General features: G+C 40.9%; 1 protein-coding gene across 1 annotated transcript in view; it reads left to right on the top strand.

Moving 5' to 3' along the window:
• The window catches only part of msna (moesin a), an 80,758-nt gene that overhangs the window by 41,326 nt on the left and 12,490 nt on the right, over positions 1 to 26,942 (top strand). The window contains exons 2-8 of the mRNA XM_078547432.1: positions 3,270 to 3,353; positions 14,488 to 14,583; positions 17,833 to 18,107; positions 20,809 to 20,892; positions 23,517 to 23,663; positions 24,743 to 24,839; positions 26,220 to 26,383. Of these exons, the coding sequence (XP_078403558.1) occupies positions 3,270 to 3,353; positions 14,488 to 14,583; positions 17,833 to 18,107; positions 20,809 to 20,892; positions 23,517 to 23,663; positions 24,743 to 24,839; positions 26,220 to 26,383 (947 nt within the window). The remainder of the gene's footprint in view (positions 1 to 3,269; positions 3,354 to 14,487; positions 14,584 to 17,832; positions 18,108 to 20,808; positions 20,893 to 23,516; positions 23,664 to 24,742; positions 24,840 to 26,219; positions 26,384 to 26,942) is intronic.

Below are 26,942 nucleotides of genomic sequence, written 5' to 3'. Positions count from 1 at the left end.
AAATAAATCTGGAATTGAAAGCTAGTATCAGTAATGGTGACCATTATCATCAATTGCTGTAAAAACCCATTTGGTTCACTAATATCCTTTTTAGGGAAGGAAATCTGCCAATCTTACCTGGTGTGGCCCACATGTGACTCCAGACCCACTACAATGTGGTTGACTCTTAACTGCCCTCTGAAATGGCCTAGAAAGCCACTTAAGGGCAACTGGGGATGGGCAACAAATGTTGGCCTGGCCAGCAATGCCATCCTATGAAAGAATTAAAATAAAAAATCCAAATGTGCCATAATTGCACTGTTAGGTTGTCATGGTTTTAGTGGGGCTATAATGATTGTACTAAACTTCGAGGAAGGAGCTGATTAAGTGATGGCCACCAGAGTTGTTCACAGCTGATTTTACTCTTTATCAACATTCGGGTTAACCTATTAAGACAAGTTAAAAGTTTCTATAGTGCAGAGTGAAGACTGTGGGGTGATTTTTATTTGGAGTATGTAAAAATATTAAATAACTTTGGATATCATTTTTTTCTGAATTGTGAACATTGGTTGTATCTTAATGAAATTAAAACAAGTCCATGTGCTGCAGGTTAGGTGGTTTAAAGTCTGTCCATCTGTGTGCTTGCAGAAAAAATTGGCTGGATATTCCTACCTCTTATTTGGGGCCCCATATGTTTACTTCCAATCTCTTATGTAAGTATTACTGGCAAGACTAGCATTTATTGCTCATTCTTAATTGCCCTTGAAGGTAGTGGTGAACCACTTGAACTGCTGCAGTCCAACTGGTGTAGGTATACCTACAACAGTGTTAGTAAGGGAGTTCCAGGTTTTGACCCAGTGATAATAAAGGAGTAGTGATAGTTCCAAGTCAGGATGCAGTGTGGCTTGCAGGAAAACTTGCATGTGGTGGTGGCCCCAGGCATCTGCCACCCTTGTCCTTCTAGATGGTAGGGATTGAGGGTTTGGAAGGTGCTATCAAAAGGAAGCTGGTCGAGTTGTTGCAATGCATTATGCATATGGTACACAGCTGCCACTGCATTGGTGGAGGGGGTGCTGATCAAGCAGGCTGCTTTGTCCTGGATATTGAGCTTCTGGTGTTGTTGGGGCTGTGTCAGGCTAGTGGAGAGCATCCCATCATTCTCCTGATCACACTTGTGGATAGTGGATGGGCTTTGGAGAAGTGGATGACTTGCCACAGAATTCCCAGTCTTTGACCTGCTCTTTGTAGCCACAGTATTTATGTGGTTGGTCCAGTTAAATGTCTGGCTAGTGGTTTTAAACCCCCCACCCCCCACCCAGGGTGGTGGTAGTGGGAGGATTTAGCAGTGATAATACATTTGCATGTCAAGGGGAATGGTCAGATTCACTCTTGCTGGAGATGGTAATTGCCTGGCATCTGTGTGGCATGCATGTTACTTGCCACCCACATGCCACCCTACAGCCCAAGCCTGAATGTTGTCCAGGACTTGCTGCGTATGGTCATTGGCTGCTTCATTATCTGAGGAATCTCAAACTCTGCTGAACATTGCAATCATCAGGGAACATCCCCACTTCTTTCCACAAGGTCAGAAGGTCATTGATGCAATTGAAGATGATTGGGCCTTGGACACTATTCTGAGGAACTCATGCAGTGATGTCCTAGAACTGAGATTGGCCTCCAAAAACCACAACCGTCTTCCTTTGTGTTAGATATGACTCCAACCAGTGGAGAGTTTTCTCCCCGATTCCCATTGACTCCAGTTTTGCTAGGGCTTGTTGATGCCGCACTTGGTATTGATGTCAATGGCAGTCACAACCTGTTTGCTTGGAAATTCAGGTGTTTTTAATCCACGTTTGGACCTAGACTGTAATGAGGTCAGGAGCAGAGTGTCTGGTATAACCCAAACTCAACATCTGTATGCAGGTTGTTGAGTAACTGGTGCTTGATAGAACTGTCAGTGAAACCTCCCATTGCTTTGGGAGTAGTCTGATGGGGTGGTAACTGGCTGGTTTGGATTTGTCCTGCTTTTTTTGTGAGCAGGACATAAGCCTGGGCAATTTTCCATATTGTTAGGAAAAGCCAGTGCTGCTACTGTAATGGGGCACTTTGGTTAGGGGCACAGCTAGTTTTGGAGCAGAAGTCTTCAGTACAACTGCCAGTGTGTTGCCAGGACCCATAACCTTTGCCATGTCCAGTGTCTTTGGCTATTCTTGATGTGTCCATGGAATGAATTGAATTGGCTGAAGATTGGCATCTGAGCTGGTGGGGACCATTTTTTTGGAGGAGGCTGGATAATTAACCAGTCTGCTTATGCTTTGCTGTCTGGGCCTTTTATGTTGCAACTATTAATACGGTTTCTTTTTTTCAAAAAGACAATGTTAGCTACCAATATATTTTAGTGCGTGAATATATTCACTATTTGGATACCCCCATGAATTACCAAGGGCTGAAATATATGGGTTGCTGTGCCCCGCCCTGTCCGCCACTTGTTAAGAGAAACACCCAGTGGAAAAATGGCCAACTAGGCTGGAGGCAGGACTTCCCAACCTCAGGGATTGGAAGTCCTGCCTTGGATTGGCCGCAAGCTTTCAATATGCCAGTATTGCACTTGGGCTTTGAGGAGATAAGCTGTGATGGATCAGAACTTTTGTATTTTGAGGGTTGGAATTTGAAAGGCCAAGGTGGGAGACCAACCTGGGGGAAGGGGGTGGCGGGGGGGTGGTGTGCTAGTGGTGGTGGTATGGAGGCCATTTAAGGAACCACCAGCCTGTGCAGAGAAATCCGGTTGGTTGCTAATGCTCACTAAGAGCCTCAACTGGCCCACCGGTGGGTGGCCACCCAATGCCACCACTGCTACTAATATAATTTCAGTGGGGACTGGGGTAGGCAGGTAGGCTGCCCACTGGATTTAACATGCCTCCTTGCATTCAACCCACCAGTGGGGGAGCACTTAATCTAGCCCCGCGTGTCTGGAGATCATAGTTTGAAAATCCAGAGTCTAGGCAATTTGGCTACTTGGGTAAGTTATTGGAGGCCATGCCCAGTGACTGTACTCCAAATCAGTCAGTCCCTTAAGGCAGAAGATGAAACATTTTATTTTAGGCCCATCTTGAGAGTTTGTATATGGGTTGAATCTGTTTCCATACTGAATTTGTTTTTTTTGCCTTTATTGATGTCTGTCAGTAAGAAATTTGACTAATTGTGGCTAGTTTCCATTCAAAAGTTGCTAACCTTTTTGTTTTAGACCTAACAAAAGTCTCTCTCTCTCTCTCTCTCTCTCATTTCAACAGATCAATGTTCGGGTTACCACCATGGACGCAGAGCTGGAGTTTGCTATCCAGCCCAATACCACTGGCAAACAGCTCTTTGATCAGGTATGTTGAACCAAAACACTTTAGGTGATCAAATGAAGCCAAGTTGCTAAATAGCTGGTACCCTATATTCTCCTGATCCTGCAGGAATATGTTTGTCTTTTATTGATTTGGAAAGAACAGCTTGATTTTAATGTACAGTTTCAGTATATTGACACATTGTAGTACAATGCTTTAAATGTTCTTTTCCTGCTGAAGCCCCAATTAAAACAATTATCTGAATATAACTCTGATCCATTATGCTCATGATTGGGTGTGCCACAACAAAATAGCTGCCCACAGACCTATGTTAAATTGCTTCCATGTATTTCCTTTTTAAAGGCAATGTTGTATTGTACTGTTAGGCTCTCAAACTTCAAATTTTGCAAAATAAATATATAAATTATATATTATATAAATGAAAAGCCATTCCTCCTCCATGCAGAACCAGTATAATTGGTAAGCAAAGCATTTTTGTTTTGTTACAAAGTGGTATCTAAGAAACCTTGCTGGTTTAATGTTTAGATCATCCTTCTGAGTCCCCTCTTTACTGAGTGAGCAGAGATGAGGCATTTTGATATGTTCATTAGGGATTATGTTGGGTTATGTATGGATGATGTAAAAGATCCTGAGGAAAAGATGTTAAAAAGTTTACAATTTTTAAAATGTATTGTTCTGCTTAAAGTCTTAGCAATTTGCAGCTCAGATGGGGTAGCGAAGAAATCCTAATTTGTGTGTAGTTTGGAAATGTTTCCAAATAGCATTTTTATGTAACCAGTATTTGGTGAAGTTCAGTGTCCTGAGTTATTTTAGGAACATTACTTTTATTGGTGCAGATCTTGCACCTGCAGGACAGGAAAATAAAATGACTACTTCCCATGGTCTGCATTTCATGGCTCAGAATACTAAATTGAAAAACACATCGTAACGTTACAAAATCCATGGCATAACAAAGATGTAAAAGGGGCAGGAGCTTTACTAGCTCATTTCGTTAGTAAATTGTCAGTCTTTTGAGTTGAGCTCCCAAGTCATGGTGCCAGCACAATTTTAATGATCTGCTCTACCAATTTTTTTGCTTGCCATTTTTAAAATTTAAAAGCATGTCAAAAAAAAGCCTCAAGGCATTTTAGCAGCCTGTAGATGCAACACTCTATCGGATACAAATGCTGCAGCATGCTATAACAAGATATAAGGTGATTAAGCCAGCAAAGGGGTTTGTCTGCTGCCCTGTGCTTTTAGTCAAGGGCAGGATGTGAGAACTTCCTGTGCACTTGGGAACGTTAAACAGAGCAACAGACTTGCAAATTCTTGGTCTTATACAAATAAGTTTACAAGCTGTTCTATTGCAGAAAGCTCTATTGCAGAAATGCTCTTGCTGCTGAAGTTGGCTCTTTGTTGTAAATTGTGACACATGTGTAACACAGGCTGCCCAGGATAGCAATAAAAGTGGATAGTGTTAGTACATTTGAGAAGAAACTGAATAGATATTTGAAGAAATGTTTTGCAGGGTGAGAAAGATGGTGTAATGCAGCATTTAATTTCACTCCTAGAATAGTCACAGCACAGGAGGTGGCCTTTGATCTGTACTGGCTCTCTGCAGGAATAATTTGGCTTGTTGCACACTCCTGCCCTTTTTGCTGTCACCTTGCAAGTTTTTTTTCAAGCGTTTATCTAATTCCCTTTTTGAATGCCTCAGTTGAACCCTCCCCTGCCCTACTCTTGGGTAGTACATTCCAAGTTGTAACTACTTTGTGTTTAAAAAGGTTTTTCCTCACTCCATTTTTTTTGCCAATCATTTAACCCTCCAATGGGAACAGTCTCTTTTTATATTAACTTTTCTAAACCCGTTATGATTTTGAACACCTCTGTCACATCTCCCCTCAACCTTTTTCTCCAAGATGAACACTCCCAGATTCTCCAATCTATCCATGTAACTGAGTTAAAACAGAATTACCTGGAAAAACTCAGCAGGTCTGGCAGCATCGGTGGAGAAGAAATCAGTTAACGTTTCGAGTCTTCATGACCCTTCGGCAGAACTGAAGCATAGTTAGGAGAAAGGTGAAATATAAGCTGGTTTAAGGTGCTTCAGTTCTGCCGAAGGGTCATGAAGACTCGAAACGTTAACTGATTTCTTCTCCACCGATGCTGCCAGACATGCTGAGTTTTTCCAGGTAATTCTGTTTTTGTTTTGGATTTCCAGCATCCGCAGTAGCTTTTAGCTTTTTGTTTTTATCTCCATGTAACTGAGTTCCTCATTCCTGGAACTATTCTTGCAAATCTTTTCTGCACCCTCTCTAAAGTTGTCTTATTGTTAGGAGTTCTTATACATTTTTCCTCTGGTGCCCCTAAAGGTACCACATCCATCCTTCCTTTGCTTAAGACAGAGCTAAAATTAAGATCTCTGTTCATTGCTGAAGTACAAGATGGCCTTTTGCCACATTTCTACTTGGCCTAGCTGTTTACATACCTATTGTATGTTAAACCTGGTGCATGGGTTGTGCATTTCAATGGATACTGAAGTACTTGTTAGCTGTTATTTTAATGAGGATATGCTGCCTTGTGATTAAGCAGTCGAGCTGCTGGTTTCTCAATGGATTGATTTCATTTCTTTTCTCTGCCAGTTTTTCCTTTGTCACAGAAATTTTTAACAAAAGTTACAAGAAAATCACAGTAACATGTTGTTAAATGTATTTGAATTCAATCTTTTTAATGCTTTCACTTTTTTTTTCCCTGGGGTCTCAGCCTTTTCTAAAAGCCTCGACTTGGACTTGATGCAAGAAGCTTTTCACCGTGGATGGAGTATAAATAAGCAGTTTCGGGTTAGCTTCAAAGGAAAATAAAGTCTAGCAGCTAATCATCTACTGCCTGTTTTACTCCCCCACGAGTTAAGGGTTGCACCCAATTCTTTATTTTTTGGCCCAGAGCTGTGACTCTACAGACCGAATTTGAATTGTGCAGTGTGCCTAATTTCTCAGGATGTATCTGTCCGTGACTTCTGATACAATGGCGTCGACTGCTCCAAAATTTGCTTTTTTAAAAATCAATTCTGCCATAGACAATGGTTATCAAAATTGGTTATTGAAATGCTAATACCACGCTGTCTCCTCTTAGCGATAACAAAGTGTACTGTCTGTAATTACAGCTCCTGTTTGAAGAGCTGTATTAGTGGCTGGTTTGGCAACTCTTGATTGCCCATTTAATGAAGATAGAACCTCTAATAGTGCTGAGCCACTCAGAACAGAATATTCCAGACTCTGTGCCGAGTTAGCTGATCTTAGCCAGGGTAGTCTAGCAATTGGTTACTAAAACTGTTGTGCCTCGCTCCTGGTTTAGAAATTGTGGGGCGTTGTGGGAAATAGCCAGGATTCTCCTCTCATTAATATTAACTACTAGAAAATGTGCATGTTTGGTGTGACCAAGGTCTACAGTTGAACAGCATCTTTGCAAAGATGAGGCCATTGGGTAGGATAGTGAGTGCCTTGGAATTTGACTTGTGTATGAGAGAGCAGTAGAAACCAAATATAAAACATAACTTTCATACAAAGCTGCTGTGGGTGGGTTGATGGCTTTAGCACGTATTTAAATGCTAATGTGAAGGTGGGGGGTGTGGCATGGTGGGTGTATTGGGAAAACAAATTGGTACAAGTGGAGTGCTCACCTATGGTGAACCTAATACTAGAATAAAAACAGAATTACCTGGAAAAACTCAGCAGGTCTGGCAGCATCGGTGGAGAAGAAAAGAGTCGACGTTTCGAGTCCACATGACCCAGTTCTGTTGAAGGGTCATGTGGACTCGAAACGTCGACTCTTCTCCACCGATGCTGCCAGACCTGCTGAGTTTTTCCAGGTAATTCTGTTTTTGTTTTGGATTTCCAGCATCCGCAGTAGTTTTTTGTTTCTCATACTAGAATAGATGGATTCTATTTAATAACACAGTGCAACATTTCTCTAAGCATTATCTATTAGAATCCCAATGGAAAATTCTTAATGCTAATCAATTTTAGGATATAGTTGCTTTCCCACAGCCCATGCCCTGTTTGAGAAAAATAAATGTCATTTGGGCTACAAGTTAAGAATAAACACTGTAAAAGCATCACTAGACAAAATGTAATGATGAGAGATATTTATACAGTACCTACTTGAACCTTTAGAAAGGATCTGGCGGTACAAAGGTAGATTTTGTGAATCAGATCAGGAGGTAATGTTTTGTTAATGGGACAACTTGAGAGTCCTTGAATAGTTTACATGCATTTTTTTAAAAAAAATTCCATAACATTTTTCGAATTTATTGCATTGACAATTGTGCACTAAGCCTAGTGACAATACTGAAAGCACCTTGTTGGAGGTATTTGTGCCAGTTTATATGCTGATCCATTATCAAACTGGCAGCAAGATTCATGAACTGAATATCTGTGTGTTGGTTGACTTTTTTATATTAGAATTTTACACAAGCCTGGGCATGCTATTTTTAATATATTTGCAGTTCATAGCTCTTAAATCAATGCTGTCATCAGCATGAACAGGGCAATTTTGCTCCTTTGTAACCTGGGTGTTGGATTGTTGAGGTTAAATAAGTTGCCAGGTCTCCCAAATCAACATGTACATAACAGACCATTTGGGACATTGCATCTTTCTGTCTAGATTACATAACCAAGAAGCACCTCTCATGCACAGCAGCTAACTATTTCCTGCCTTTATGCTCAGGAGTGTTCTGTAAGTCCAAAAGATTGAATCTGGCCATATATGGCCTTGTACTTTTTGACTACCTCAGCCAAGAATATTAGTAATGTCCTGCCAAAGTGACCACAGACATTCCAGTCTCTTGTGTTATGTCTGAATGAGATGATGGGCTTGTGTAGATCATTGCATTTCAGCGTTGATTAGATTGCTATGGAACAGTGTGAATGAAGCCTGTGACTTGAGTGTTCAAAGCATAGCTCATTAACTCCTTTGCAAGCCTGTTGTGAAAAGGAAAGGATTTTGGATCAACGTTTTCTTGGAGCAACACTAGGTAATGGTTACTTTTTAACTTTCAATTCCTTTACTTTGCTCAATTATTTATACTGAGGTACCTGAAGCCCTCAATATTGCCTTTATTCATGTGAGCATAGCAAGCATTTGTAGGTAGACAATGGTCAGTGGTGCAGTGAAGGGGAAGCATAATGAGCTTGCGGTCTTCGAGGTCAGTTGACTCGATTTTTTTTGAAATGTGACTGCAATGTTCAGGAAGGCTTTATTAATGTCCAACTTAATTTTGCTGAATTGATGAGCATTTTGATGTTTGAATCTAGTTGAGTGGAATCTGAAGTCTGAAAAATAAATACTATTGAGCTAAAAATGTGAACATTTCCTGTTAGTCTGCTAAGAAATTTCAGCACATTTGCTTTGCCCTGTCCTTGCCATGCCCTCTCCCCTCCCTCATTCAGGTGTCAGCTGTGGCTCAGTTCATAGCACCCTCGCCTTTGAGTCAGAAGGTAGTGGGTTCATGTCCCACTCCTGGAAAAAAAAAAAGTCAAGAACTGTGAATGTACTCAGAGTTACATAGTTGTTGGGAAAGATTTATTCCAGACCACACAGCTCATTCAGCTGTGGCTCAGTTCATAGCACCCTCGCCTTTGAATCAGAGGGTTGTGGGTTCATGTCCCACTCCCGGAAAACCAAGAACTGTGATTGTACTCGAAAGAGTTGCAGTCTGTGACTGTTGATAACTCATTCAGTTGGCCTCTATAATTGCAACTACATAACTGCTATGAATTGGAAAATTTTTAAGCTATCTACTTTTTTCCTGTCTGCCTTGTGTTGGCAGAAGAAGAAGAAAAGGAGGCTTAATGAAGACCATGGCATACCTATGCAACAGTCCCTTGAGACCCTGGATTGCTTAATGTTGTATAGCTGGATAGTTATCAGAAAAGGGGCAAATAGACCCAGCAAAACAAAACTCCTTGTGGTCACATCCATGGTGTACCTGAAATCACATGGGCCATCTAGACCCATCAAAAAAGTATGGTCTGTTGCCATAAAGCAGTGACTGACCTGCACAAAGTTTAATGAAGGCATGGAAACCTGCAGGAATGTCAGTTGTGAAGTATGTATAGCGTAAACAGTTGTTTTGAAAGTTGCAGGGACGTGGGAGTCGAGTAAGATTGAATCCTTTCCTTTGCTGCTGCCCACCTAGTTTAATTGTAGAACTGATGATTAGTAGCTGGAAATGGTAGGCAAGGGCAGAAAGAAAACATTGACTATGAAGGACAAGCTGAACAGTGAATATTGAAATTTGAATGAGTTATACTTGGGTCTTTTTTCCCCCCAAGAAATGCATTTTTGGAAATAGCTCAACTGTGCAGCTTTTTTCTTTGTAACCTAATCTGATCACTGAGGAACCATCGCATTTAGAAAAATGAAATCAGTTGAAGGACTCCACTTTACACGAGCTTGTTTTTAAAATGCAATGTGTACCCACTGCAAAGTGCCTTTGCTGTAATGAGGTCTATAGTTTGCTAACACCGTTCTTAGTGATTTTCCCCCCCCCTTTTTTTGTTTCCTCAAACATCTGTAACTTATGAAAGTTACTGATAAGTAACTTTCATATATATTGTTCAAAATTTCATCTCTTCCACCCCCCACTGCCACAACCCAGATCAGAAATCAAAAGTGAAAGATTTGTTTGTAATTCTAATTTTTGCAAAATCAAGAATATTGGTGACATGTATCAAGTCTGCAGCACAGAAACAAGCTGTTCAGCCTAACTGGTTTACGCTGTTTTGCTCCACATGAACCTCTGCTTCATGTAACTCCTTCAGCATATCCTTATTGCCTCTCTTCCAAGTTTTATCCAGCTTTCCCTTAAATGCACCAATACTATTTGCTGCAACTACTTGTGGTAGCACGTTGCACATTCTTCAGGTGAGTTTCCTCTCTAAATAGGATTTGTGAATTTATTTATACTTGATGCCTTTTTTTGGTGTCCTGCGCAAGTTGGAATATTTTTATCTACATTTACCCTACTGAACCGTCCCTTTGGCCTGGTTTTGCAGTCATTGAGAAAGGAACTGAATTTTCCACTCTTTACACTAAGCCCCCAGACTTTGTGGGCTACTATGTGGCCATTTACAATTCCTGCAGGTCCTTTTTTTTGGCATTATGCCCTCTATTGGGATCTGTGGGCAGGGCAAGCATCACCCAATCAAACTGAAGAATCTCAATGACTCGGGGCAGAATTTTCTCAGGCTGCTGGAGACCGGTTTGGGGGCAAGTCCCAGAAAGTGACCTCTAGTTGGGATTCCAACATGCCACTCTCTTCTGGCTTCCCTGGGGTGGTGTTGAAAGTGAGTGGGAACTCCATTGGATCTGTCAAGAGCTTGTTGAGGTTATGCCAATTGAGGTGCTTTTGCTCTGATTCCTGGATTCCCAGCCCTGAAACCTGTTTATGATCTGCCAGGGTCACTGAAGCAAGCCCACAGTGTGAAGAGCTTCTTTAGTGAAACCTGCAAGCAGGGAAGGCTTTGACCTACACATAGCCATTGAGAAGCTGTTGTTCAAGCACTCCTTGGAGTGCTTTCACTGCTTGACAGATTGCCAACTGCACAGAAGGCATTCCATCTGTTTAGCGCTTCACTTTCAGCTGAACTTCCCTGCTGCCAGCCTTCACCACAGCATGGAAGCCACTTGGGGAGCTCCGCCTTCCACCTCTGCTGAGGGTAAAGAGCAGAGGCTGCACTACCACCAACTGCTGCAGAAGTGGCACTGGCTGCCTTCTCAGTAACGCTCCCGTCCCCTCCACAGGACAGAGGGGATGGAAACGCAGATCCAGTTGCAAGGAGGCGAGATCCCTAGCACAGGGTCAACCAGCAAAAGATCAGCTCTCTTGATATGACTGAGCACCAGAGGCTCTTGGGCTCTTATGGCAGGTCATTGCTGACATCTGTGGCCTCCTCCTAGAAAAAGACTTACCTTTCCAGTGAACCATGTCAGCATGTGTTGTCAGTGACTTGTGGTGACTGTTGCCTGGAAGGCCAACCCTCCTCCCCTCCCAGTCTCTGCCTCTCGCCAAGTTGTGTGCTCTCTACTGCAAGGAAAGAAAGCAGAGAAGTGAGAATGCTAGTGTGTAGAGGAGGGGAAGGACACTATTTGCGGAGAATGACTCACCTGAAGCATGTGTGCACGCCAAGTCATTAGGCTGCGGGTGAGTGAGTGTCAGCTGCTGAGATGGGGATGTGAGATGCCTACAGGAAGAGGAATGAGTGGAGCTTCAAGGTGTATTGATCTGTGGTGTGCTATCCCATGATCCCTTTAATTGGAAATCTATCCTTTTTTAAAAAGATGGGCAGGTAATTCCACCCCCTGCAAGATTGGCCAAGGAGCTCTGGGATGGGGTGCCAATTGGTTTGCTTTGATCAAGAGCAGCTGCCTGGTGTGCTGTGCTGAGAATTGGGTTCCAAATCCAAAATATTCTGGCTGTTGCGGCAGTACATATAAATTAGATATTTAATTAATTGCAAAATATATATAAAGTGATACCAGGAGGGAAAGCTGGGATTGAGAGGGATAAGTGCCAAAAAAAAAAGTATTTTAAATCTCCCAGGGATTAGGTTCTGAAGGAAGGGGACTCCACATTTTATATAACATTCAAAATCGCACCATTAAAAATTCACTTACACCTGAATGCACCAGCCTTGATCTTTCCTGGTGTGTTTAGTGGGTAGCCGATAACTAGAAACCTCATGCACTTTCAGAGATTTTGAAGGCCTGGTCTCTTGGTCAGGTGTGATGCAGTGAAGCTTGTGGAGGAGCAGGGCAAATCAGACTCCTTGACTTGTGTTTTAACTGCACTTCTGTCCAGTTTACTCCGTAATAACAGTGAGCACTAGGTCATTATCTTAACGATCATCCTGACCCCCACCCCTCAGCCTTCCATCTTTGCACCCCTCCTCCCAGGGAAAAGAGGCCAAGCCTGATTTATACTTATCAAAAAAAGGCTATCCTCAGTCCCAATATCATCCTTAAATATTTCTTCCACCCTCTCCAGTACCTTTACGTCCTCTCTATAATATGGAGGCTACAACTTTGTTCTAAAAGTGTAGCTTAACCAAGATTCTACAAGGCTCAATAAAGGAAAATGAAAATACTGCAGATGCTGGAGACCTGAAATAAAAACAAAATGTTGGAAAAACTCTGGTCTGGTTGAGGCAGGGCTACTTTTTGGTAGCGGTGTTCAGGTGGAGGGATTGATATGGGACAGTCGCTTTTTAATATTAAAAAAAAAATTGGAGTTTTGAGTCTATTGCACTTATTCATGTAAAATTCACTTTTATAATGATCTTGGTAGAGACTAAACTTTTTTTTAAAATTCAAGTTTCCAGTTATCAACTGAAAAGACCATGCAACAAGGTTTCACATTTAAAGGAAAAAAACCTTTTACTGGCAGAAGGAAAAGAACAAACACTATTAACTTCACTATATATCTAATAAGCACTTGATGTTAAATCACAATTTTGAACAGAACACTCCCTGTTCTAATTTGAATTTCAACCACAAATCCCTTTTTATATGTTACAGGTTCTTGAGGGTTCATTCAATTCTCCTGGACCCAAACCAAGGCGTGTCACAGCTCCCAGGGATTTGCTCTGGATTTTCCCCTTAGCTTTCCAGTTATCCCCCAAGATGGGGAGATTTCTTGGATTCCCCCAATAGCATATGGCTAGGTGAATCCTCTAGCTTACATCAACATCTCATGAATTTGGATTTCCTCAGCATGAGCATGGGCCTCACTTGCATTCTTGCATCGTGACTCCAAATCAGAAACGCTCCTAGTTCCTGATGGCCCCTCTGCTTATTCTGGCTGCTGGCAGATTCTCCCTGCCGCCTTCAAGCTGCTCTGGACACCGACTTCTTTCCAGGCTGACTGCCCAATACAGCACAGACCAAAAAAAACTTCCTAACCACCCTATCACCCACCCATTGCTATGGCAACATGATACACACACAGCCTGTTCCCAGATAGAAATGCAAATTCATTATCTTTAAATCTTGAGTATACAGATACTTTAAATCCTCTATTTATCAGGTGCCTTCAAACCTTTATTTATGCAATTTCCCCAGATTAATCACCACCTTCAGTTTATACCTTTAACTTCAAACCATCTTCCGAGAGATGCCTACAGACAGCCTGTTTAAATGAGAGATTCAGAGAGGGCCACTGTATCTTAGGTGTGGATACCCTTCTCCACCATCCCAGTAACATGGAGTTCCCCCTTGATCTGCAACTCCAGGGTTATTTGATAAGTTATCCAGACCAAGCTTTCTTGCTATCCTACATTTAAAATTTACAATTTCCAAATTTAAAACTAATACTTGCACCTAACATTACATTTTAGACTGAAATGATTTGTGCCCTGGTTATATGCACCTCTGGGTGCATTAAACAGAAGGAATTAAAGGCCGTGGTACTCCTGCTAGCATGCATTCTCTTATAAAAGATTAACCATGTCATGCTAATAGTAGTCTGGGACTTTTACTGCATCCCTGTGCAGACCTAGGAGAGCATTGATGCTGAGTTAGTGTTTTGCCGTAGATATGTTATATGCATTGGTTTAAATTTAAGGCGAATACTTAATCTGAAATCTAGCAACCCTTAACGTTTTGGGAAATACCTTGAGTTGGATGAATGATTTGGCATATGTACAGTCTGTATTTTAACATATGCAAAATGATTTAAGACTTCCTATTTTAAAAAGTGTTTAAATGAGCTGGATATGACCAGTGGAAAGGAATGATACTGTCCTGAATGGACTGTTAATAATAACTGCACTAGCTGATGTGGATTGCACTTTGGACTGAATCCTCTTGCCAGGCTGGTCTTGAACAAGAAAGAGAACACAGGCTGGATTCTGTGATTAGTCTGTTCAAGTCAATAATATGAGCTGAAATAGCTTTGAGTGATTTTCTGCCCTTGCAATGCTGCTACTCAATCCCACCACCACGCACAACCTAAAACTGCAATAGCCGTTCAATGCAGCACTGTTCAATATCAGCTGTTGCCAAGTTTCCTTTTTTGTACTTGTCACCAGAAAAATACCGCCTTTACGTGAGTAGGCAGCCAGTTTTTTTTTTCTTCCTCTGATAACCTCCCTGTTTGTTTTCATTCTGTTTTCCACTTTAGGTTGTGAAGACCATTGGGCTTCGTGAGGTCTGGTTCTTTGGCCTTCAGTACCAAGATACAAAGGGCTTCTCCACCTGGCTGAAACTCAACAAAAAGGTCTGTTACTAAAATATACTTTGCAAGTGCCATGTATTAGAGTTGCTGTTAGTAATGTTCAGGGGATAATTAAGTAAATCCTTTGCTGTAAAGGGTTAACATTTTAACATTTGTTTAGTGTCTGGGATTGCATATTACTCAACAACAACTTGTATCTATGTAGCATCCCTTTTTTAAATAAAAAATCAGGCGGCACTTAAGGTGTCGAGGAACATGGATGCTGAGCCAAAGGAGAAGATACAAGAAGGTGGTTTCCAATGATCTTTGCTGCCTCTAGCAGGGTTTAACAGTGATATTCCAAATATTAAGGCAACAAGTGCATCTATTGACCTAATGGCCTGGGTCATGCACTCCCAATGGTGGTGAGTTCTGAGACATTCACCGCTATTGAGGGTTGCAGCAGAGCCACAAAATCTGGGAAGCCACCTTGTGACTGAATCCAGAATTTGTGGTTGCTAGTATGGGCTCTGGGGGAGTGCATGCTGATGGTCCTGCCAGGACGAGTCAGTGTGGAGACTTGGGCTGTTTGCCTGGTACTTGCCTCAATATTTACACTTCATTTAAGGCTGCTCCTAAGAAACATTGTGCCTGTAAGGAACGCAGCCCTTTAAATCAGGAAAGTGTCAAAACATCCCCACCCCTGGCTCAGCTCCTTGGTCCTGTTGGTGTCGTAGAAGAGGCAGCTGGGGACAGGGGTAAGTGGTTCTGAGGGTGCTGAGTCGGGGGTGCTGGGAGGGGAGCTAAAATTAAAAGTATAATAAACGGAAACATTTAAAATGATTAAAAACACTTAACCTGTCATTGAGCTGAAGCTAGACCTCAAAGGGTGTGTCTTCAGCTTGTGATGTCAAAGGAGGCGTTGCCTTGCCAGAGTTGTGCCTTGCCTCCCTGCTCATCTCATTGGTGGGTTCATGCTCCAGCTGGGAGAGCAAGTTCCTACTTTAGCCTATGAATAAAAAAACGTAATTTTAAATGCAATCAGCAGCATAGGCCTCTGCTTCTGACCACAAGATCCAGACCAATATTTTCTAAAATGCACAGAGCTTTCTGTCAGAACAGCTGGAGCTATTCCAGCACCATCAGTTTTGGTAGGGAGATTGAAGAAATGAGCTTTTTGAGCAGGGCATATTGTGTACAGTGGGTGCATTGGAGAAAGTCTATCCTAATAAGTGATTTGAGATTCAAATTATTGTTAGGATAACTTGAGCCACTATGAGGATAACACAGGCCCACCAGTAGATTACTTTCAAACTAGCTATTTAACCTCTTCCAGTAAGTGCTCCTCCCTGTACCCCTGACATTAACTATGCTTTCTGTTCCTCCAACAATTTTTTAGGAATTATAAAATCCAAACTTGACACACACCCAGTCGTACTTTTTTTCTGATTTTAGCTGGTTTTCTTAGGCTTTTTAACTTTTTGGTGGTAGCCTGAACTATTGGCACGGGGACTTGACTTGGCTTTCTTGAGACCAATTCTGACAACTAGGCTGTCTGATCCTGGGTGTACCTGGTTGTGAAGCTGAAGTGCTTAACTTTTTTTTTTGAGGGCCTCTACTTTTTAATATAATCTATCAAATGAGACTGTTCAAAGTGAACAAAAGACTTGTAAGTAAAACAATTTTCCATATTCACATTTATTGCATGAATAAAGGAATGTGTCCATTATAACTGTGGGGTAAATGTGACACACAGCAGAATCTTTAACCTCTAATATTATCATAAGGGGGTAAGTTCTAATTGGGATCTAAGGAATCCTTACTGTCAAGCAGGTAATGCCTCTAAACTGACTTGGCCAGTTTCTGGAGCATGCCTTGTGTGCGCATTTTTCTCATGGGTTTTTCTATGCTGTATAAACAAAGCAAGCTCCACTCTTGTTTGCCAAATCCTAATAAATTAAATCCCATAATACCCTAGTATAGTTGAAAATGGTGTGTAGCCTCCACACTGACCTGCATTGTGCAAAGACTGGCAGTGCAATGTTGGATGAAATTGAAAAGAGCAGTTGATGTCTCATCTCTGAGGGCCAGTAAGTAAAAGAAAAATAATTCATTAGAAGGACTATCTTGCCTGTTATTTAAAGCATGTGTATTACTTTTTCTGCCAAATCAGTTTTGTGTATTGTGTTCAGAACTGCATGGTGGTTTTGGACAAAGCTAAATAATTTGATGCCTTTGTGAAATCTGGCCAGTCAATTACTTTTCAGCTGCTTATACAGTATATGTATTGAAAGGGAACATGGAAACACCACCATGTACAAAGTCTCACACCATCCTGATTTGAAACTATACTGTTGTTCCTTTACTTTTGCTAAGTCAAATCCCTGGAATGAACTCCCTGTGGATGTAGCTGCACCAGATGGACTGAAGCAGGTCAAGAAGGTGGCTCACCACCAGCTTCTTGAGGGCAGCTAGGGTTGCGCAACTAATGATGGCCTTGCCAGTGACAACCCATGAAAGAATTTTAAAAATGCTGCTTTGTCAGGTGTACCACCGTTTGGGTGAGACACCAAGATCCTGCCTGTCTAATGCCATGATTCTGGCTTCTATCTTTGCTGAAATAATAGTTCATGCACTCAAAGGGATTCATTCTTGCAAATTGTTTTTGAAGCATTGCAATGATGTGATAATGTGCTTTATAACTTTTTTTCCCACTTTTGTGTTGTGCTTCATTGTGAGGCAAGCAATCTGTTGCCAGACCTCAGCCAGTCTTTTTAAACCCACTGCTGGGAAATTTGAAAGAATAGCCCATTAAAACATTGCCAATTTTTTACTACTTCCCCCACCCTGTAAGCATCACCTGGCCTTTTTCATGAGGGCATGAAAGGTGCAATATAATTTCATTTTCAAAGGTTGTAGCTCTCAATCTAAAATACAAAAGAACTTAATGGGCTGTATACCTAGTGCTAACTACTTCTTTTTCTGGGTTATAGCTTGGCACTTGCAACCGTCCTGTACCTTGGTCAAAGTCACATCATTATATTTTTTTTTTAATATAATACATGTTCAGGGACTATACATCCAAGCATAACATCATGGCTGCATTCAATCCTGTTGTCTAAAAGAATTGAGTTGAGAACTTTTGAGTCCTTGTGGTTCAACTGCATATGGAAGCTATTAAAGTAGATCAAGACCCAAATGTTCCAAGTGAAATTATTCAAATGGGATTAATGTACTTGTTTCTGATGACGAAATTTCTGCACAGACTTAAAATTCACAACTTAGTGCATCTTATCTGTTCTGTGCCTTTAGGTAACTCAGCAGGATGTTCGTAAGGAAAGTCCACTGCTTTTCAAGTTTAGAGCAAAATTCTTTCCAGAAGATGTATCTGAGGAGCTGATTCAGGAGATCACCCAACGCCTCTTCTTTCTGCAAGTGAAAGAGGGTATTCTGAATGATGACATCTACTGCCCCCCAGAGACTGCAGTGCTCCTGGCTTCCTACGCTGTGCAGGTCAAATATGGGGACTTCAATAAAGATGCCCACAAATCAGGCTACTTGTCAAGTGACCGTCTGCTCCCACAGCGGTAAATGTCTTTGTTTTTCAATAATGGCCACAATTCAAAATTAATTTGCATCAATCCAAATAGTCTAGCATCACTAGGTAAAGTTAAAATAGGCAAACCAAAATGGCTCTACCTAAAAAAAGTGTTATAACTTAGTAAAATGGTTTCTATAATGCCAGAATGTGATTCAAATGGTGAATGAGAAACACAATTCAGCAATTTTGTGCAGGGACTAAAATCAGAAATTTTCCACTTGAAATTTAAGTGCTGCTTTGTTACTAATTTAACTATTAACAATCAACTTGCAGCCTATTAACCAAGGTGAGATTTTTGATTTTATAATGTCAGTGTGGTAATGAGCCATGCAGCCCAAGCTCCCAAGTTTTATTTAGAAGCTGTACCAGAGAAGCAGTTAAAAAATTTTGGTGAGATGGTGGTGATGGAGCAAAGGATTAAAGATGGTGCCTGCTCCTGATCCCTATCTAGAGACCAATGCTGAAATGTATGATGGTGGGTGGAGATGTAATTGGTCTCTGGAGTTCCATTATCGATACTCTCTGCAAGAAATGAAGGTGCCAGTAGAACTGAGTTATAGCTTAAAGTGGGGGTGTGGAAATCTAAGGGGGAGAAAAGAGGGGAAACAAGAGTTAGCTGAAAAAGTGAACAGCACTTGGAAATTTTGATTCACCATATTGAAATGGATATAGATTCCTAAGAACTTGAACAGTTTTGTATAATTAAATTTTGGTAGAGTTAAATTATTTTGATGTAGGCATACTTCTTGTGCCCTTTTGTCATAGTGAACACTTTCCCTCATTGTTTTGTATTTGTCCTCTTTACTTCCTCTTTTGACATAGCAGGAAGACTAACTTTTTTTTAAAACTGTATTTTGTACTCTTGTATATTTTAGCTAAGCCAGTCATATTTGTTGCCTGTGTTTGGTTGGCCTAATTTTGGTGTTTGATTATATTCTGTATAGTAATCACATCGCCCCGCTTACACGGAAACATCTGAAACTGAGCTACTTTTTTTTTTCCACATGCCAAAGAATGTTCTCAGCCATTTCATGGTCAAATGCCCAGATGGTTGGATACAATCCAAGTTGTGTTGCTTTTCTCTGACTTAGTTTTTAGTCTTCCTGCATCAAATTCGTTAACAAAATTGGATTATTAAGATATACTATGTTATGTAGACTTTTAATGAGCTAAATATCCACTCTTTTTTTCAGTGCCTGGAGACGCAGGTGATATTTTTAATGCTAGTTTGTTTTTTTATTTTTTTCTGCTTGTGGGTTGTGCTAAGGGATGGGAACACTTTCCCTATGTCTCCCAAAAACTTCCAGGTCTGATATGCCAGAGTAAAGTTCTCTCTTCTGTCTCAACAACAAATCTCAACACCAATCTCTTCTGCCCCAATGTATTAATGTTTCACACCAGCCATTTTGTAGAATCTGAGAAATTTTGGCAGTTAGTACTAACGCGGGAGGTTTTGTTACGGACCCATAACCACTACGAACTAGACTAGATTGTCCAATCTCTTTGCTTGCTTAAGCTGAGGGATGTTGTCCTTGAGAATGGAACTCTTTTTTTTACCATTTCAGTTTGCTCATGCTGGTATTGAATACTCTAGATGTACAAACAAATTAAGGCAAGTAAAGCATCTACTTTTCCCTAACAATGCATTTTGGCCCCAGGCTCAAACACTGTCTGCTTCAATGTTTTCCATTGCACGTACTAGTCATCCAATAGCCTCTGAGAAAGTTTGCTGAATTAAGGACATATTTTGTTTCTACTAGGAACTAAATTGAGATTGCACAGACTTGGTTCATTTTGTGTCCCTACAACTAGCAGACAAAGAAGACTTTCAGTCTGAACATAATGAGCCTTGGTTCCAATACACCTCTCCATTCTCCCTCTGACACACTGGGTTTAGGCTTACTGTTGTTTCTGGCAGGTAGAATTTGTACTGATAAGATAAACTCCCAATAAATGTAGATATTTTTCTAATATTTGGCACGAAGCTGCTAGGTGGTGCCGAAATAATTCAGGATGACTTTTTCTAACCCTAAGAAAAGAAAGTGCTTCATCATTTCAGTTTACGAGTTTGGGAACTCTCTACATAGGAGAAAGCCAAGGATAAGTTGCAAATACGCTATAATGCACACACTGCCTTCTCACCACGTTCTTTTCTGCATTGAAATAAATGCATCACATGGTCTCCTTGCTCCATTTTCTTTCCAAGACTTCTCTGCTGTGAAACGCTACCTGCCTAGGTCAATCCTACCGCTTACAGTCAAAATGCTTTTAAAGCTTAAGCTTAGTATCACCTAACCACTCTTTTCAGGTTTATGTAGTCATTTTATTCTTGAGCTCTGGTGTCCTGTCCTATGAGCGGATTTGGTTTATTAATTTGCAAAGTGGTATTGGATTTTGAAATGTACAAATTCAATTGGAAGTGCAGCTATCGATCTTAGTGTGACTGCTAAAATTGATGTTGAATTTAGTGAGACAAACTTAGGAATACAGTTAACTGCTGCTTTTTCAGTTACTAGGGATCTTAAATAATCAGAATTTGTGTATGCTAACTGGCTCTCAGGAATATCTGAATGGATATAACCCAATATAAACTGAATAGTCATTCTCTATTTGAGATGACTATCCTGTGGGAATCCGTTTTTATGTATAAGATTTATAATGATGCAACTGTTCACTGCTCCCTTCAGTGTCCTGGAACAGCACAAGTTAAACAAAGAACAGTGGGAGGATCGGATCCAGATCTGGCATGAGGAGCACCGAGGAATGATCAGGTAATACCTGGAATTGGCAGCTTAATCCTTTTGTAGAAAGGTTAATCTTTTAACTAAACTGGAATAATTTGCAGTTAATCTTTCTCGGTTATGCAAAAAAAAACTCAGTCGTGCCGATGATAAGCTGGTGTTCTTTCCATTCAATCCATTCAAAATTCTAATATTGACCCGAGTGGCAATTCCTTCAACAGCAAATGTCTTTGTTCAGAGCCAAAATGCCAATTGTGTGCATTGACACCTATGGTATTAATAACACAAACATGACCATGAGCTTACATGCTGTGACTGTTTTTAGTGACTGGCGTAACTTATAAGGCTTCTTGGTGATTTGTGTGGAGAGTAAATAAGAGATTGTACCATATTCTGTGTGGTACGCTAAAAGATGGCCCTGCAATTTGAGTGGGGAAATGTAGGCCTACATGCCTTAATCTTCATCTTCAAAATGCTTTTAGTTCTGCATTGAATGAGGGTCTCCAAGCTTTCAGTTTATCTCTGTTGGATTTGGAACACCCTGGGCATCCAATCTATTTCCTCACTTGTCATTTTTTTCTATGGTGGTTATGTTAGGTCAGTAATGTCAGAAATTTAAGGTGATTAAAACTTGCAATGTATTTGCTGAAGTTTGCCTTTTCTTTAGATTAATATCAATACACAAACCTAGCTGTGATACCAAATATTAAAACAATAAATCCTGAGGCTCATCTTCACAATTTTTAGTATTATCTGGTTTGGCGGCTGCCTTGTGCCTGCTCTGCTCCCAGTACAATGATCTTAATCTTCTGAAATTAGTTCTGGATAAATTTATTCTGCAATTAATTCCAATGCAAGCATATTGTGTGTGCTTATTTTTTATGGGTTGATAGTTTTGTTGATTTTTCAAGCTCTGGATCTGAGTGAGTATAAGAGGCAGTGGAAATGAGCATGATTTCTATTACGTATTTCCCTTCTTTAATTTGGCCAAATTGATTTAATCAAAATTACATCATTGATCAACACAGAACCAAATATTTTGTGCTTAACCTGGTTATTTCAGTGGCAGTTATTGCTAATGAGGCTCATTGAAAAGTTGTGGGCTGAGTACCTCCAGCAGAACTAGAGTATCTAGGAAGCTGAAAAATGTCCTTGTACCATTGAAATTTTTTAAGTAGCAGTATCATTTTCCATTATTCTATCCCTCTCGCCACTGCTTTTTTCCCTATAAAAAGCAGTTTGAGAATGTTTGTTTTTTTTATTTTATAGGTAGGTTTTAGTTTAAATAGGTTACATAATTAGGAGGTATTGATTTATGTTTCAAGCAGGTGCATTGTAGCCAAATAGTAGCAAAGGTAGATTACAACAGAGCATCATTGTTGCTTTGGGTTCAAACTGCAGTGCAATATTTGACCGAATGTGGTATCAGTGAATCTGAGCAAAACTGAAGCCAATGGGAATTGTGGGTGGTGGGAGGGGGTGAGAAGAGGAAAGAAACTCCATTGGTTGGAGTCATACCTAGTGTAAAGGAAGATGGTTGTGGTTGTTGGAGGCCAATTATCTCTGTTTCAGGACATCACTGCAGGAGTTCCTCAGGGTAGTGTCCGAGGCTCAACCATCTTCTGCTGCTTCATCAATGACCTTCCCTCCATAAGGTCGGAAGTGGGGATGTTTGGTGATGAATGTTCACTATTTATGACTCAGATACTGAAGCAGTCCCTATCCATATGCAGCCCCTATCCATATGCAGCAAGACCTGGACAACACTCAGACTTGAGCTGATGAGTGGCAAGTAACATTACCTGGCACTTGTGTGGTGCAATGACCATTTCCCTTAAGAGAGAATCTAACCATCTGTCCATGACATTCAATGGCATTACCATTTTAAAATTCCCCCACTATCAACATCCTGGGGGTTACCATTGACCAGAAACTGAACTGGACTAGCCATATAAATAATGTGGCTACAAGAGCAGGTCAGAGCCTGGGAATTCTGCAGCAAGTAACATGCCTCCTGCCTCCCCAAAGCCTGTCCACCATTTACAAGGCACAAGTCAGGAGTGTGGTGGAATACTCCCCACTTGCCTAGATGAGTACTGGTCCAACAACACTCAAGAAGCTTGACACCATCCAGCCTGCTTGATTGGCACTCCATCCATCACCTTTTAGCATTCACTTCCTCCACCATGGCACCTTGGCAGCTGTGTGTACTATCTACAAGATGCTTTGCAGCAACTCACCAAGGCTCCTTCCACAGCACCTTCCAATCCTGCAGCCCTTACCACCTAGAAGGACAAGGGCAGCAGATGTATGGGAACACCACCTGCAAGTTCTTCTGCAAGCCACACACCATCCTGACTTGGAAATATATCGTTATTCCTTCACTGTCACTGGGTCAAAATCCTGGAACTCCCTTCCTAACAGCACTGTGGGTGTACCTACACATGGACTGCAGCGGTTCAAGAAGGCAGCTCATCACCACCTCAAGGGCAATTCAGGGTGGGCAATAAAGCTAACCTAGCCAGTGGCACCCATCCCATGAATGTTTTTTTTAAAAAAACTGGAACTTTTATTTGTCTCTTCACCCTCTGCCTTAAGATAGTTATTTTTAAACAATAATAGAGTTTAATATTGACACCTGCTTTCATTAACAGGGAGGATGCCATGATGGAATATCTGAAGATTGCTCAAGATCTTGAAATGTATGGTGTTAACTACTTTAACATAAAAAACAAAAAGGGCTCTGAGCTGTGGCTTGGAGTCGATGCTCTTGGATTAAACATCTACGAACATGATGATAGGTAAATTCCTCTATGCAAAATACTGTCTGTAATGTAAGCAAATGGATGATAAAAATTTACCTAATCTTCCTCTATTTTAGTACCTTTGAACCCTACCCCACCCTACACTGAACCCTGGGGATGTAAGTCTAGCCACTAGCTGCAAATGGTTAATTAAAATCATCAAGATATTGTTAATTACATTTTTAATTAGTAAATGTAGTGGACAGTCATTCAGTTCCATGGAAACTGCAGCAGTAGTGCACAGAAAGAGGAGCTATCATCATGGTTAGCTTGACCAATTAGAATAACAGATCCAGGTCAGCAGAAGAAAGCAAGTTAACCAGTAATGAGTAGTTCTAAAAGGAACATCTTGGGCAATGAGCAAGCAGCATTCAAACATTCTAATGAGTCTTGTTAGAGTCGACATTCTCAGCAAGTCCTACTCAACTGCTGAACAAAGAGCTGGAAACGATATTGTCTGAAAATCATGCCATCATTGCAGAGTTCAATGAAAAGTGACAAATTTTAACGTGGTAAATGTTTCTTGAGTAAATGTACATTTACCTGTATTCTAAGGTATTTAGTTTTAAAAATTGCATATAGCTAAAGCAGTTGTTGCCATAGTCATGCCTGTGGCTGGTCAGCAATTTCTGTAGGATAATAGTTTAGACAAGTGGGTGGCTGGATATTAAGCTCTGAACAGCCACCACAGCCAAATGCAATCCTGCTCCCCCCCCGCCATTTACCCATGTGTTTTAAGGCAGGAGCCTTAATTTTTCTTCCTCCCTTTCTCAATCCCCCATTCTCTGTTCCAAATCCCAGGGATGCAGGAATAAATTGTAATGCTCCAATTGCTGCTTTGACTGAAATTGGTTAACTCCAGGTAAGCCAGTAATTGAGGCAAGAATCTAATCTAAATGACTTGCTTACACAGGAGCGGAGCTTTAACTCACAAGGAAACTGCTGAGTTTACAATGGAGGAAAGGGGTAGAAGAGAAATTTAGTGGAAATTGATTTTGAATGTGGTGTGAGGAGTGGGAAGTGTGGGTATCCTTTTGTGGTGGCTGAACTAGAATATTTCTACTTTGATTTTTAAGGTTGACACCCAAGATCGGATTCCCATGGAGTGAAATCCGAAATATTTCATTTAACGACAAGAAGTTTATCATCAAACCAATTGATAAAAAAGCACCAGTAAGTATATACACAGCAATCTGAAAATATTACATCACAAAATAGGTTCGGACGGAGAAGACTTTTGCCCAGTTGAGCTTTACCTGCATGCTAATCTTACCACCTGCAGTTTATGGTATCAGTCTGTAACCTGCCATCAATTACTCCTTAATTTAGTAGTCTAGATGCAGCCAACCAGAGCACTTTATAGATTAATGTGACTTCTGAGGATTTGAACATTTTCATTTGATGATGCAACCCAGTGTCTCCAAAGAATGGAAGAGCACTTGTGTTCCAAGTAAGCCAGCATGATGATGATGATGATGATGAGCTGAACATGATTACACATCACCTGAATTTGAACCTGGTTTTGACCAGGATTCTGAATTCAAGAGTACAACCTGCTCTTATAGAAAGCAGTGGTAGTGAGTTTTAGATTCTGATTTGCGAGTTCCCTCTCGACTGTATTTGTACTGAATGTTGATTGCTCTGAAGATGCCCATCAATTCAATGCAATCGTCTTTTTGCTTTTTTTCATTCCTGCCTGTTTGCTCACAAAGCCACTTAAAAGTGGCTAATCTTAGTTGGTATCCACTCAGTGTTCACCTCTGTGCCAATTTCTCCATTCTGTGCTGAAAATAGGTACTGGCAACAGTTGAGGCTGCAGGCAGGCTAAATTATTCAGTAGTGGGATTTCTGCCCCTCAGTGGGAGGAAGTCCTGCCCTCCAGAGCTGCTGGCCAATCTGATTGGCCAACATCTCCATCAATTCTAGTAGCGCCAGAGCTCGGTAGTGGCACTGCCTGGGCAGCAGGAAGGAGCCCAAAGAGGATTGTGGCTGCCCAGGAAATGTAAGTACTGGGGTTTTAGGGTGTGGGGGGATTCTAAAGTGCAGGGAGGTGGGTTGGGGTTTTTGTAATGCAGGCAGTGCACAAGGAAGTGGGGGTTGGAGGCGAGGGGATGGAAATGCAGCCCCCTTCCATCCTGCCTTTTTTCATGTAGGCCTTAAAAGAACAACCTGCCCATGTCAACTGTGTTATGGCCTGGGCAGCGTATTATTCAGGTCAACAGGCTTGCTAACAAGCAATTATTCACTTAAATATGGCATGCAAGCTACTAATTTTGACATCTGCCCACTGTATTATGGGGATTGAGTTGGAGGTGGGCAGGAAGGTGTCGTATTTTACATGCTCCTCTGTGGGGAATCGCAATTGGCAAGGGCATGTAAAATCCAGCCCTTGATATGTTGAAATCTGTGGCTTTTGCTCAGACAGCTTTCCTGGTGAACAGGTAATGATGTGACTTGTGTTCTGATTGTGTTACACTCTGCATTAAAAACAGACTAAATCATGCATTAATTTTAAATATTAAAATATTGTGCCAATTTCTCTGATTTTCATAGGATTTCATATTCTATGCACCTCGTCTCCGCATTAACAAACGCATCCTGGCATTGTGCATGGGGAACCACGAACTGTATATGCGCAGACGTAAGCCAGATACCATTGAAGTCCAGCAGATGAAGGCTCAGGCTAGAGAAGAGAAACATCAGAAACAGCTGGAAAGGTCAGGAATATTTTAGGATTTGAAGCAGTAGTGGGTTTTGATCCCTCAACTTTGAAATGAGATTTTAAAAGAATGACTGACAGTGTGCACTCTCTCCTCGGGACACACTCCATTGTTTCTACAAGCGATTACATATATATATCCATATTGGATAACGCAGTATGACTCTTGCAGATTTCTCGGTGTGTTTGAGATTTTTGAGTATGCATCCCATCCTTCAAATGAAACATACACCAAGGTCCTGCCTTTTCAACTGGATGATAATATGCCATTGATCAAAGAGGAGCAAGACTTTTGGCATACTGTATTGTGGTTAATGTTCCTCCTTTCAACTGAGTTATGGTTATAAAACGTTTATGGCTTAATGTCTGTTTATCTGTATAAGTCACTGCATTCCCAGAGAAATTAATTCAGGTAGAACATATTGATGCATTTAAACCGATACGGTACTGTTATGTGCTTACCCCTCCCTTTTTTCCTAATTAAAGTGCTGTTTTTAAAATTTAAGTTTGGCATTGTTTTGATTAAAATTAATTTTAAAAGTTGATTTCTAAAAGTG

Source organism: Cetorhinus maximus, chromosome 8 (genome assembly GCF_964194155.1).
Source record: "Cetorhinus maximus chromosome 8, sCetMax3.hap1.1, whole genome shotgun sequence".
NCBI lineage: Eukaryota > Metazoa > Chordata > Chondrichthyes > Lamniformes > Cetorhinidae > Cetorhinus > Cetorhinus maximus.
Note: the sequence above shows the minus strand (reverse complement) of the source record. Positions and strands in the feature narration are given on the sequence as shown.